The sequence below is a fragment of the Colias philodice genome, chromosome 5 (assembly GCF_061535455.1).
Source record: "Colias philodice isolate Cphi_HAF_F1 chromosome 5, ilColPhil1 Martin Lab GWU primary, whole genome shotgun sequence".
NCBI classification, from domain to species: domain Eukaryota; kingdom Metazoa; phylum Arthropoda; class Insecta; order Lepidoptera; family Pieridae; genus Colias; species Colias philodice.
Window position 1 is genome coordinate 852,089 of NC_143090.1, and position 15,729 is coordinate 867,817.

The 15,729-nt window shown below is 34.3% G+C and overlaps 1 protein-coding gene across 1 annotated transcript in view; it reads left to right on the forward strand.

Annotated features, from left to right (window-relative positions):
* Positions 1-13,778, forward strand: part of LOC149488210 (scavenger receptor class B member 1-like) — a 36,514-nt gene extending 22,736 nt beyond the window's left edge. Inside the window, exons 6-12 of the mRNA XM_089695381.1 lie at positions 2,202-2,408; positions 5,486-5,610; positions 6,034-6,195; positions 8,364-8,470; positions 9,709-9,827; positions 10,835-10,960; positions 11,993-13,778. Coding sequence (XP_089551507.1) covers positions 2,202-2,408; positions 5,486-5,610; positions 6,034-6,195; positions 8,364-8,470; positions 9,709-9,827; positions 10,835-10,960; positions 11,993-12,322 — 1,176 coding nt within the window. The 3' untranslated portion in view covers positions 12,323-13,778. The remainder of the gene's footprint in view (positions 1-2,201; positions 2,409-5,485; positions 5,611-6,033; positions 6,196-8,363; positions 8,471-9,708; positions 9,828-10,834; positions 10,961-11,992) is intronic.
* The last annotated feature ends 1,951 nt before the right edge of the window (positions 13,779-15,729 follow it).

A 15,729-nucleotide genomic window follows, 5' to 3' on the forward strand; every position in this document is an offset into this window, starting at 1 on the left:
AAACATAAATTACTCACCACATCAAAGATATTGAAGGCAGAAATTCGAAATCTCTGGACCAGTCTCATAAATCACTTTTATACATTTCGGCATTGTAATTATAAAGTTGTCACAAAGTTTCCTCAATGAAACAAATCGGCTCACGTGGTCACGTGTACACAACGCATTACCAGAGTTGAATGCCTGTTTGACATTAATATTATTACATCCATGTTAAAGCGACTTCTTCCTACATAATATAGCCACATATAGCAGACTTAAATCTTTGATTTATTGTAAGAATTTGCGAATTATAAAACGAGGGCGTCATTATGAGAAACGATTCCACGTTTTATTTAATTTGCGGAAGCACAAGTGGCATTCGGTAGCTAACATCTAGATAGATGGCCAATAGATTTTCTTGGTAATTGCGTGATAAGTTTATTTATTTATTTATTGCAAAAGTTACTGTCCATACCTGCAAAGTGCAAAGATAATGATCTTAAAAATACTTTTTCTTAATCTAATCACAAATCTTTACATTATTTCCTTTGAAAAGCCATTTGCAGAGGCCTTTTTTTGTTCATGGGCGGGTGAGGTCTATTACCACTCGTTTGCCGGTTCTGACAAAAAAAATAGTAAAGATTTTCCTCAACGTTAAGTTAGTGCCATTAAATTGGTAGTATCAGTATATTATGCTAAACGGAATTTAAGAAAAAATGACACCCGTGCATAATACATAACTTATAGTTATTAATAATTTTTTGTTGGAATTTGATGGTTTTGGAAAATAATATAAGTGGTTTGTTATTAAGATATTTGACTGATATTATGATAAATATAAAGATCTTCGAGGTTAAAAATATCCTTCTCCCTCCCCGAACCGACCGGTCTAAAAATGTAACCTTAGTCATTCAGCAGTAATGAGGCTATCAACTCCAATAATTTAAATTCAAACCAAAACCAAAACGTGAAAAACAAGCAAATCCCTAGCTCTATAATATTACTAGATTTCCGCCCGCGGCTTCGCCCGCGTTTGCAAAGGAAAACCCGCATAGTTCCCGTTCCCGTGGGATTTCCGGGATAAAAACTATCCTATGTGTTAATCCAAGTTACCCTCTATATGTGTGCTAAATTTCATTGTAATCGGTTCAGTAGTTTTTACGTGAAAGAGTAACAAACATCCATACATCCTTACAAACTTTCGCCTTTATAATAGTACTAGCGGCCCGCCCCGGCTTCGCCCGTGGTACATATGAAAAATAGATGTTGGCCGATTCTCAGACTTACCCGATATGCACAGAAAATTTCATGAGAATCGGTACACCCGTTTCGGAGGAGTATGCAGACTAACATTGTGACACGAGAATTTTATATATATAAGAAGATTAAGACTAATATATATTTTAGATATGGTAGGACCTAATGTGGGCTATAAGATTTTTAACAACTATATGAGGATTTGAAGTCTTTAAAATATAATTTATTTCATCAAATTTTTAGTTTAGAGTTATTACCAACTCAATAATACAATATGAATTATTATGGAAAGTCCTTTATATATTTTACTAGCGGTCCGCCCCGGCTTCGCCCGTGGTACATATTTACGTTTTCTCTACGTAAAAACCATCCTCGTACTTCAAGGAATATAATAAAAAAAGAATTATCGAAATCGGTTCAGCCGTTCTCGAGTTATGCGCTTACCAACACATTTTGTGATTCATTTTTATATATAAGATTAGCATATATTACGAGGCAGATTTGGAAGCACGTGTATTCTCATGAATACATGGGAAACGATAGCAAGGTTGGAGGTCATGTCACCTGTACCAGGTGTCAAAGCACATTAGCATATTGCTTTTTGCCGTGTTTTTGTTAATTTTTTGCGTATTTTTTGCTCGTTTTTGTAGTGTTTTGTTATGTATACTGGCGGTCGGCTGATGATATGCAAAATTGCTATTTGACGTTGTAAAGTAGCTGCTTCTTGTTGGAATAATTTTATTTTTTGAGAATGTCATGTATAAAAAATATAAACTGTCAATCATTTACATTTAGAAAAACAGATTTTCTTCATCATGAGTAGAGCTACTCGTTTATAGCTTTGATATCAAAACCTGTTGCCTCTTATTTTTAAACATTCTTTGTACCGAATTATACGTGTAAAATCTACCCTATTTTTCCACATTACCTTTCTACTATTTATACCTATCTATCTATATCAGGCCATCAGTACGCTTCTAGCTGACCAAGGGCTAGGCTATCTCGCCAATGCAGCAGCCTACTACACGATAAAGGCTCTAGACTCAGAACTCTTCAAGGAGATGACAGCTGGTGAATTCTTATGGGGCTATGAAGATCCACTGGTGAAGGTGGCCAGTAGTTTGGTGCCTGGTTGGATTGATTTCGGGAAAATTGGAATTATGGATCGGGTGAGTCTTTTTTATAATAAGGATGTGTGAAAAGTTAAATATCTTTTAGAGATATTTTGGAATTTCAACCTTTTTCTTTTTTATTTCCGTCTCAAAATTTCTTAGAAAAATAACGAGGTTCAATTTTTATGATTTTTTTTCGATTTCGATTGTCATTAATTTGTCGATCATTAATTAAATAAATAAAAAAAAATTATTGACGTAATAAATAAGTAGGTACAGCTTATATATGAATCCATAGGCTCCTGAATTTGTAAAATACTTTGTCTCAGGAGCCAGTGGCTTCTCCCATTAACCTCTAACGGCTCTAACCTGCGTTCATGCATGCATGCATCGCGATGACACATACATTCGACATATCTTCTACGAAAACCACCATATAATAATGTGGCGTAATTGAAAGCTTCAAAATATGTATGACGACTTACTGTAGGAAATTTACCTGCTTATATATACCTATTATATTATTTTTATAAATCTCAGTATAGCTGAAATTTGCATAATAATACATTATATATAGTGACAAATATTAATGTCTATAAAATAAACAAGTTCTAAGTAGGCACTTCCGTGGTTCGAGCAAAAAATCGCAAAACTCACACTTAGAAGGAAAAATATAAACTACGCCTATTTGGAAAAATTAATTTTATTGTCTTGTGACTTGTCCATTTAATTTGCTAGCCGTGACTCGTGATATATTATTTTGTCATATTCATCATACTCGTAAAAATGTATTTGGAGGAAACATATTTTATTACTCGACTGCGACAGAAGGGTTATGTTTTTCGAGTGTATGTACCTACTTGTCGTGTTTTTATATGTATGTGAGTTATGTCAATAGATTCATCTTAATAATAAGATTGACATATCATCTCATCAAAACATCTAAAAAACGGAAAACAGCGCCAAAAAATAATTAATAGTAAAATTAACAGTCGGATTTTTTGTTTTTATAATAATAGTATAATTAATAGACAGTATTATTACATTAAATCAATATGTCTATATTGATTTAATGTCTAATGTCTAATATACGTAGTAGCTAAATAGCTTTATACATTATGTTCTTATAAAATACCCATATTTGTGGAAGCTTTATCAAAATTACAACGTTTGCGATCTTCCTGACAACTACATTACGGTTTATCCCCGTCTCAAACATGAGTTCTAACGTATTTGTTTTTTTCCTGAGTGCTTGTGTTTAAATACCTTTTAACACGTTCGCTGCGGCACAGATATATCTGTACTTTCCATTACTGCGTTACGGGTCGTTTTAAACCTTGTCCTATACCAGAGATTGTGGCGGCACGAGGCATATTAAACCCCACCGCCCGTAGGAGACCAAAATCCTTTTTTTGGCGCCAAATAAGACAAAGTGTGCGGCTTTTGTCGTGATTATTATTAACAATGAGTTCATTAACCTAAATCTACCGCCGCCCGTGGTTAGATTAGTTAGTTTAGATTCTATGGGTAAAATAAAATGTGGGGTCTGATGTACCCCATACCGCACTGAACAATAGCAGTTTTTCATATAATTTAGTGATGGAAAAAGAAATATCGATTTTATTTAATTGTATTTATTTTTCAAACTTATGGATGTTTTTTATTAAAACAGGCCAAACCAGAATATTGTTTGCAACCAGTGCATTCTGAGAGAATTTCCTTTACTTTTTTGTCGGCCTCACGACTTGTTAAGAAGATGCGGAGTTTTTCGTAACATCCTACACATCTCCTCTTCTTTGATCCCTTTAAGAGATGATGACGTGCCTTGTTTGTTGGCTTGTTGACTTGGGCAAGAGTTAAATTTTGATGAGCCATACACCGATTGCCGGGTGTTTTGGATTTGCCGCTAGTTGATTCAATGAACAAACACACTAATAGTAATCATGATTATCAACCTATTTGAAGAAAGTTACTCAACATGTCACATTCACGTTTCTATTAACGATATTTATTATAACGAGTAGTTTGAAAATTAGGTACCTGTATCCACATTCAAGTCCTTCTTTGTAAAAGCTTCAATAAGTTGTTCCACAAATATGTAGTCTCGAATGCGTTGCACAACACTAACCGCGTGAAGCTAGCTTAGGGTGCGGTACGAGGTGCGCGGTGGTACGAGGTGTTCGCAACCTCGTTCCGCACTGTGTTAGAATTTTTATTTGTTCAGTGCGGCACGAGGTCTAAGAAACCCGGTATTAAGGTCGGTATACCATTGAAATAGGAATCAATAGCACATCTCAGATATATAGATATCACTTTCCTACACTGAACCAGATGGAAGTTATGCCTCTCGCACGACAGAGAAGTTTAAGATTTTTCCTACCGCTATAATGACGAGACACGGACAGGGTGTTTCAAGCCCTGTTTCGCAGCGAACGTGTTAAACTTGTAACTTGTTGTTATTATTGGAAAGCTTCCGTAAACATGGCACAAAGTATCATTGGGAGGATTCTAACGGAATTTAAAAATAAGATAAATTATAGAATCGACTTGTCCTTGTCCTTTTGTTAAAAAGGATGTTTTGAATATGTATAAAAATTATAATTTCAAATAAATATTATTTGAAAAAAGTTTTTTGAACGGATAGGTAAAAAATTCTAATCGATAATATTTAGATAGATATTATGTATAATTAGTAACCTGTGGTAATACCGTGGTGTAGACCATGGAGTGGACCAGATTCAAAAGCGTACCTAATACTTTGAAAAATAAAGAAAAGTTAGTGTTTGAGTCATCTACTTAAATCGATATTTCGCGTATAGGATGATGCTTCTCTATAAATATTGTAACATATTCTTGGTTCATATTATGAAGATGAATCCAATATTAAAGTATGATAACACCACAGTATTACCAATAATATTGTTATACTGTGATAACACTATGTCGTGCAGGGCGTTGAAATTTATATGGATATTTTTTCATTTGTTTCTCGTCTCCGGCATGGCCTGTCCCCGGCACGGTGTAGCGTGAATGATGTTTAAATATTAGAAACCATACTAATTAGTATTTATTAGTAATTTTTATTATTAATTAGTTGTTATTATTAAGCATATTAATTAGTATAATATCTTCAGTTCTATGCTCAAAGACAAGAAGAGGTGGAGGTGGAACTTCGGGATCCGAAAAAAAGATACTCCATCAACACGTGGAACAAGTTACCTGGTCTGCCTGAACAGGGCTTTAAAACGCTTAATACAAGGTAGGTTTTTGTTAACTTTGTATTAGATATTATTTAGTAGGTAATGTTTGGTTTTGAGTATTTTTGTACTAGGTACATTTTTTTTAGTAGGTTAGGCTTAGTTTTGAGGTATTTTTGGAAGTGATTTTAGTTTAGATTTTATTTTGTTTGTAGGATCTTGTCCTTGAAGCAAGTGTACATGTTTCGGTTTATTAAATTGCGCTCATTTGAATCAATTAATATTGGATTAAAATATTGTTGTTTTATTAAAAACCTTTGATTCTCATTGCAACTGCATGTCTTAATGGTCTTTTTCATGGGTTTCATTGCATTTTGGTTTTTGTTTAGTTTAGTCTGAAAGCAATTGTATTACGTTACACTAATTCTTCTTTTCAAGATATTCTGCTTTACTATTTTCGACACTTATTGTTTAACCCTCCCCAGCATCCCCTGCAACCGCCTGAAGGGCACGTTCGAAGGGTTGATGTTACCCCCGAACTACAACACGAGCAACCCCATCCCCGTGTTCCGCAAGCAGGCGTGCCGCGTGAACCCGTTCGCCTTCCAGCGCAGCTTCGTGGGGGACCTCGGCTTTAGTGTGTCCAGGTTAGTGTACACTATAGACTTGACTGTTACTGTTACTGTTCATGTTAATGTTGATGTTGATGTTGATGTTACTGCTAGGGCGGCCGTACACGAATTATATTGACCGACCCGCGAAGGCGCAAAAAAAACCGAAATTTACTTATTAATAATTTATTGTAATAAAAAAATTACATTATAAATTATATTATCTAACGGTTCAATGTTGGAACCAAGAGCACAGTATTACAATATTATTTCCTACAGTAAGGAATCGCCTTTGATGTCGCGCGATGCCGCCGCCAGCGTAGGTACTTACGCTGCCACACGAAAATACGCTAGAGTTGCAACAAATGGGAAATAAAACAATTGTGATTATTAATATTATGATGAAATCATTTATTCATATGTACATTCAAAATAATTGCGATTAATATATAATAATATATAAAATAGAATATATAATTACAGATATTGCACTGCTAAATATTTACGTGGACACTATTTTTGGATGTTCTTAATTGTATATTATAACATTTAACTAAGTAATGCATTCGCATTGGGATGTACAATCTGATTAGAAAATAATGAGGACAACATATACATAGCTTTGATTTTAATTCAACAGATACAATTAATACAATCTTTCTGAAATATTGTTTCCTTCTGGGATTTCAATGCAGATTTACATCCGTAAACGGAACAGTTTTTGCGCGCCATAATAGAATATGTAAGTACATATGTATAATAAAATTATTACACAAAAAATACGACTGCGTCGTCCTTTCGCGATAGTTAATGCAAACTCAGCGTGATTGCATTAAGCGGCCCGCGTCGCCCGACCCCCCGCCAGTTCCCCTCCGTTTCTCTGCACAAGTACATTCGTCGCACTACTGTAGGAAATATGGTAATACTGTGCCAAGAGTGTCCATCGTCTTCGGCGGGGCAGCGTCGCGGTGGTGGTAGTTGCCGTAACACTTTCTGGAATCGCAGGTGTGCGTGATGTCGCAATCGTTACCGGGCACAAGTCCTTACTGGGTGGCCTTATGAATCTTCTTATAATTAATGCGTGTTATATGTACATAACACACGGACTGCTCGAGCAGTAGTAACCACTTCAATCCGTCAACTGCGCGGTTTGTAGCGACAGCTCGAGCAGTCAACGACGGACCGCTCAAGCAGTCCGTGTACGTCGCGCAGCCGTTAACTGCTCGAGCCGTCCGTGTACGGCCGCTCTTACTGTCACTGTTAATGTTACTGACACTGGAACTGTTGTGGTTTATAGAATGAGTAATAGCGTGTTATTTGGATTAATGAATAATACATATAACTTAAATAAAATAACAAATTTTATGAAAGTATGACAAATCAATCAAAATATAATATTTCTAAGAAAAAGCAACTTTCTAATTCGCTAAAACTTTTGGGCTCAATTAAGCGAAAAATAACAAAAACAAAATGGCATACAGTGAAATTGCTATAAATCAGCTAATAAATCATTCTCTTAATTGGACTGACCAATAAATATTACGTACCAATAATTTTGATTACCTTGCAATTTTAACCGTAATCTGATCCGAGGCAATATTAATATTATCTTCTAAGTGGGTAAATGACTAAATAGCTGACCCGTGTCTTCTTCTATGGCCGTAAAACAAAACAAAAAGTTGAAATGTGCAGATTTAAGTTTTGTACTTATTTATTATAGTTTATGACACATAATATTAGTATTCCTGTGCGATTATTCAGAATTCATCAGAATCTTCCGTTCGAAGTGTAAATTTAAGCCACCTGAAACCATAGAAAAAACATAATTAAAATCGTTTCAGACCAAAGAACTTACCGGTATGTCTCATAGCAGTGCATAAACTCATGTGGAAATTATACTGATAATATGAAGCAACAAACACGTGCATAGAAGAAATATATACAGAAAGATTTAATATTAATTACTAGGTTTCCGCCGGCGGCTCCGCCCGCGGTTTCAAAGAAAAACTCGCATAGTTCCCGTTCCCGTGGAATTTCCGGGATAAAACCTATCCTATATTACTCGTGGATAATGTAGCTTTCGAATGGTGAAAGAATTTTTAAAATCGGTCCAGTAGTTTATGAGCCTATTCATTACAATCAAACAAACAAACAAAGTTTTCCTCTTTATAATATTAGTGTAGATTAATACTGTAATATTTCAGGTTCCAAATGGAAGATTCAGCGTTTAACAAGACTAATCGTTACGCGTGTGACTGCACGGACCACTGCTTGCCCGACGGCTTCGTCGATATCGGGAGTTGTTATTATGGTAAATATATTTAAATATTACTTCTATACTAATATTATAAAGAGGAAAAGTTTGTAAGTATGTATGTATGTATGTATGTATGTATGGTTTTCACGCAAAAACTACTGGACCGATTTCAAAAATTCTTTCACCATTAGAAAGCTGCATCTTTACTGAGCAACATAGGCTATATTGCATTTTCAAAAAAATTAGAGAGACCAAAAATGCAATAATGTAACCCAAGGTGTAAAAAAATCCTCAATAAAATTTCTGTCATCGCGTGCGCTGCAGAATCTATTGAAGATAGAACAAAAAAATGTTCTACGGTATTATAGAATGGATCAATATCTACAAGAAAGTCCGCGATACCATATGTCCATCTTCAGTAGTTATGTTACTACAACAACTTTTTTACGTTTTCAAAGTAAATAGAAGTGCCGACAGTAATCAAACCATGTTATCCATACACATATATTAATCCTTATCCCATTAAATGATGTTTTACTATAGACTGTTTCAATACCAGCAAAATACTTTTTAAATGAAAAGAATTGGATATTCCATTCAAAAGATATAACGAATTTTTAAAAGTGTCAATCTACAGAAAATAGTAGGTATACTGTTCGAGCAGGCCGTAGTGCGGGGGTCACGGAGGAATTCTACCAATATGCGTCTTGACGGAACACAGTGGGGTTTTGGTCGGTAGGAATCCGTCATAACCCACGGCCCCTCCCCCGGAGGCCGTGGGTATCTATGAAAGATTTCCCCACTAAAACAAAAAAAAAGGCCGTAGTGCGGGACGGGGTAAAGGTGATTTTCATGTGATTAAAAATTAAACCTATAGTCCGACCTATAGTAGACTTTTCACTGTAACGATATCGCTATCTATGCGAGTGAAGCCGCAGGGCATTGCTAGTCTATAATACTTTACTGTGCCTGCTTTAATTGTTGTGTTATTGTTTATTAAAATAACAATTTACTATTAAATTATATTACTATTTAGTTTGGATCCGATAATTTTTACAGCCAGAATCGGATTTGGTTTTCTAGGCTTGCAATATTCTTCCTGAATATTTTCATTGTAATATAGAAATAGAAATAGAAATAGAAAGCGTTTTATTTGCCACCATGTAACTCTTAGTAATATAATACACAAAACAGAAAAAAAAGTTATAGTAATGGAGGCAAAAAGGACTCCCCGTCAGCAAATATAAATATAAATAGCAAATATAAATATAATCTAATACTTATCCTTCCAGGATTCCCAATCGCTTTATCAAAACCACATTTCCTGGACACGGACCCGCAGCAGCAAGCGTTCTTCGAAGGCATGCATCCCGACCCCGTCAGGCACGCCTCACATGTGGATATTGAAACTGTAAGTAACTCAAACTTACTTGAACTCAAAATTAAACTGAGTTTAGTGTAATTGATTCTTTTTATTTTATATGAAATATCCTAAAAATACAACTGTTCATCGTCTTAGATAATATTTAGACTTTAACAATTATTGGCACTATAAATGCTTTCCGGCTAACATCAGAAAATATTATTTACAACTTTCCAAGTTTGAAAAATATTGACTAGAAATAATGATTGAAATTATAAATTAAAAATAAAAGCGGACCTTTAATAGAACCCTGTGGAACACCCATTTATAAACTTATGCCCGATAAATTTTGATGTGCCATTGAATTATTATAGATTGTGTTACTTAAGAAATACACTATCAGATCAAGAGAATTATTTCTGATTAAGTATACCAGTTATTTTAAAATAATGTTTTGTGTTCGACGCTGTCGAATGCTTTAGAAAAGTTACAGAAAATATATATTGTTGAATTTTCAAACCTTCCTCTTATATATTTAAAAAGGCTAAGGCTTCGTTAGTATAATAATGGCATTAAATTGTAAGTACTCCTAACAATTTTACAAAATAATTTAAACACAGTTAAAATGTAATCCAGGGATCTGTCACTTTAATAGTTGTCTATGTGAATTACGACAAAACCAGATTAAAGAAAATCCGCGCTTAAAGATAAACCCTGTCTAAAGTTTTTAGTGGTAAGACAGTATATGTTACGATTCGCAATTATTCCACACTTATCGAAGGTTTACAGTCGTCTATATAAAACTTCGTGTTATAAATCGAGCCAAAAAAAAATTGGTTGTCTGTAAAGTCGGTTTACTGACGATAGTTGAACGTGACAACGTCCGATTGTGCTTCTTTGTCGCTCGTTCCGCGCTCTCGCTTGCACTTCAAGCCTTACATGGAACGCCTCAGAGCGAGGTAACGGCGCATGAGTCATGTTTTTTCATGCGTGCAGCAAGCTCTATCGAATTATAAGACGTTGTAACGTCAAAATATAATTTCCATATATTCCAGCGGCTCGGCGTCCCAATGGCGCTAGAGACCAACATCCAGGTGAACATAGCGGTGCGCTCTGCGGCCGGCAACCCGGTCGCGGCGCCGCTCGCCAAACGCGTGCTGCCGCTTATTTGGTTGTCGCTTGTGAGTATACATACATACATACATGCACACTGTATGCATTGTACTGTATAGGTACACTGACACTATATATTGCACTTTAAACAATGCACTATACATTCTGCACTGTATACACAGACACTGTAGACACGGCCTCTATACACATTACACACTCATCATCATCAGCCCATATACGTTCCCACTGCTGGGACACGGGCCTCCTATAAGTGTACGGCCATAATCCACCACGCTGGCCAAGTGCGGGTTGGCGGATGACACATGTCGTCGAACTTTTTAATTCTTCGACATGTCGGTTTCCTCATGATGTTTTCCTTCACCGTTCGAGCAGTGGTGATGTAACAACATGCGCAGATAAATTGAAAAATCAATTTATTTCCTGCGCTCTCGTCTGGTCTCGAACCCCGGACTTATCGATTCGAAGTCTGAGGTCTCATCACTGAGCCACCACATGTGTGCTATACACACTACACATGTACAAACAAACATAATATAATATTTTACATAAAGATACACTTCACTGCAACACACAGTATACAAGATACTCAGCTCTACATACCACACTCTGTATACATTTGACTGCAATACACATTATACACTCTACTACACTGTATACAGACACTGCACTGAAACATTTACCATACACACTGCACTCTATAAATCACACATTGTCATTCATTCAAATATCTCAATTGTTATAAATAATAAATACCCAATATAGTAATGAGGTTATTCGATTTTGTTTCTTAATATTTTTAAGCTATTGCATAGCTTCTATCGCGGGCCGTGAGCGCGGGGACCGAATCGAGAAATTCCGTAACGAAAAAACCTCACGCTCCCCACTCCGACGGACACGGAGGTGTGGCTTGAAGGCATAGCATGCAATAGCTTTACCGCGGCAGTCCCCGAGTGCCACACGCCTTTTTTTATAATTTTTCACATTGTATTAGACATTTTGTACAACTAGTTACATCCATCATCCATAATTATTGTAGTTACTACACACAGCGTTTTCACCAATTTTTCCTATCTTTACAGTACTGCAAAGGGCCACCCCCAGAAGTGGCATCAATCCTCCGACTCCGTTTCGTCATCGCCCCACCTCTCCTCCTCACCCTGGAGATCCTCTCCATCATCAGCGGCATTGCCCTCATCACCCACGGCGTACTCCGCATGTGGAGGCCCAAGTACAAGCTCGTTCAACAAGAAGATAAACCCATGAAGGTCGTGGAAAGGAGGAAGACCAGTCTGGTTCTAAACATGGCGGATAACTTTAGTGATGATGAACTGGCGAAGGAAGCAGTTTCCTTGCTAGCGATAAGGGAAGAAGATATGGATCTACCGGACTTATTGATGAACGAATCGTGATTTGAACTTTAAACAGTTTAGAAATAATAAGAAATGTTAGTGGTGAAAATCGAAAAATGTGGCCAATAGTGGAAGTTTTTCGGAAAGCGTAATAAAATTGTGACTTGTGTTTTTGAGTTGGTGGGAGGAATCTCATAAAGTTGGACTGGACGCTGTGAAAATGTTAGAAATATGAATCTCGTGATAAGTGGAAGTTGGTAGGAGTTAGGTGGAGGGTAAGTTATTGAAGACGTTAAGTAAAGGTTAAGTGAAACTTGAAATGGTAATGTATATCTTGGAATTCTGAGATGTATAGTTTGGAATATATTTAATCAAATATGTATATTGTGAATCCTATGTATCTTAGAAAAACTAGTTACCTACCTAATAACTGGTAATTACCAACAGTATGAAATTCTGAATTTTTCATACTTTTTTTTATAAATCGATAATCCTCAGTGACAATATATTTAAGTAAATAAATACATTCCTTTTGCCTGTATAGTACTATTTTTTGGACAAAAATGTAGTCTAATTTTCTAGACTGATATTTTTCAGTCTTGGGTATGTAATTACTTAGAAAGTAGGTACTTTAGAAAAAGATTATTTAAATAATTTTCAAGAGGCATTTATTTTACGTAGTGACATGTTTTCTATTGAACTGCGTAAAATTTAGACAAAAATCATCAAAACATAGAAATGCTAGTTTATTTTGAATTTAGTGAAGTATAGAGATGTTTGAAATATATTCCATACAAAAAATATTGCATTTTACCTCGCTTTTCAACAAAGTGTTTGAAAATAACGTAAACTGTTCTATAATATTTATCTGTTATTTAATATTTTTAATAAATTAAAATTTAAAAAGACGTGTGGCACTCGGGGACTGCCGCGGTAAAGCTATTGCATAGCATGCCTTCAAGCCACACCTCCGAGCCCGTCGGAGTGGGGAGCGTGAGGTTTTTACGTTACGGAATTTCTGGATTCGGTCCCCGCGCTCAAGGCCCGCGATAGAAGCTATGCAATAGCTTAATAAATCCTGTATAGAATTGAAAGCCATATCCTATCACTTTTACTATAAATGATTTCACTCCAAAATTGTAACCTAAAAAGGATTACTGAAAAAAATTATCGTATTATTATAATATATTATTGTATAAAACGCATCTTCTAAAGTTGTTGAAATTATTATAATATGATAATATTGCTTGCCTTAAGATTTTTTCTTGCCCATAGATTTATTGATGAATTATTATTTTTAAATGTTTACATTGGGCCCTAATACGGGTCTAGTTATAATTATAATGCTATTTGCAATAGAATAATAATATTTTTCGTATTATGTTATGTACTTATATTATTATTACCTAGTTTATGGTAACACAGAATATTTATCATAATGGGTTTAAAATACCTAATTTCTATATTATTTAAATAACTATTTTTGTGAAAAATCTATGCGATAATTTTGCTTTAAAATATCATCTATTAAAATTTTACAATATTACAATAATAAAATTTTAAAGTGAAACTTTTATTACATCGTCTCAAACTTTTTGGTCTGTGTAGCGCATGTCGCGTGTATCGCGGCTGCCGAGTAGGTATACCTACTCGGCAGCCGACCGTCACGCGACATGCGCTACACAAAGCAGTGTTCGGAACCGTTCGAACAGTTTCACTTTTACCGTGGTTTCATAAAACCACACAACATTTTTTTCTTTTACAATATTATTTATATAAAGATTTAATGAAATATTATTATGAACAAATATTGCGGTAAAGTAGGCTTTAATTTAGTTAAAATACAATTTTAAACTGAATTTTCACTTAAAAATTTTTTTATGCAATATAAACAATTAATTGAAAGTGAATTATTTATATTGTATTGAAATAGAAAGAATATTCCAGAAATACTTAATTTTAAGTACCCATTTTAACTCAATATCTAAAAATGGGACTTAAAGTTGAGTTTGAGTGTCAATAAACTAATTGACATTATTGTTAGGTCTACTACATGAACAAGAAACTGAAATAATTTGGAAAATCCAAAAGTGCACGCCTCATAATTTTTTTTTAATAAATATTTATTAATTATTATTTTTGTTTATTTAATAACAATTAAACCACATCGAATCAGACCCTGAAAAATGAAAGGGTTCTATTCCTGAGCATACTCAAGCGTAAGAGAAAAAAAAAGACTCGATTAGTAAAGTATTTCGGTCGCTATCGTGTTAACAAGAAAAAGGATCCGCACATACAGACACACGGACGTCCAAGACAGAACTTTTTTAAACTGTTTTTTAACTAGTTTAAATAACAAAAATGACATCAAAAATATCATGAACGTTAAAAATAGTGTTTTTTCTTAATATGTGTGTGTATGCATTATCTTACAAGTGCAATGTATGATACATAAAGACATTTTAAGTTTGAAAAATCAGATGTTTTGCGCGAAGTGACAGTAGTACCCACCTCAACGCTTCGCATATGAGGCGTGCAATATTATATAATTTGTATAAATTATGAAATGATTCTACCTTTGTAAAATTGCTCAAGTAGTATTAAGTTTTCCCTGTTATTTATATTTACTTATATAATTTATAGATAGGGCTTCTAATTAGAAGTATAGATTGGAAACTGAAGTGTTATATTTTTAGACAAAAAAAAATATTGTGAAAAATGTAACTTTACAAATCGTTTGAGAATTTATTGTATTTTTTTGTAAACTAATATTTTCTGCTTACATAGACTATTGGTATATACTATAATAGGTATATTGTGTGTTTCTAGCACACTTCAATAACAATTAAATTATTGTTTTCGTAATAATATCATGTCAATATGTATTTCCTGTTATTTAGATTTCACTCTGTATAAAAGTGTATGTATGTATGTTAGTGTTACATTGTTACCATTATTGAAGTTGTCGAATATAATGTGATATTATATTAGTATAGTTATAAGTTGTAAATATAGACTGAAGGATAAATAAAACATTATTATAAAAATATGCCTTTTATTTCACTTGAGTAACATTTAAGACTAGACATTATATTTACAAATGGTAATCAAACGTTAACTTACATCTAAGTTAAATACGTAAAAAGTAAACTTAAAATTTTGTTAATTTCACATTTCAATCTAGTTACGTAAATTATGAATTTGAGAAACTAATTGAAAATAAAATATCATATGTGGCTTTTCATATCCTGTAATGATTATAACGGCTACCAATTACCATATTTCTTAAAAATATGATGTAGTTATTGCAACATAAAACATATTTTACCCTTCATCAGCTTAGAGAAATTTAATTAGCAATTTCTGTAATCAAGCTTATTTAATCAGGTAGAGTTTAATTTGTCTAGAAGCATTAAAAAATCTTCAATATTATATTGTTCCACCAGTTCTGATAGAAAAAAAAATGT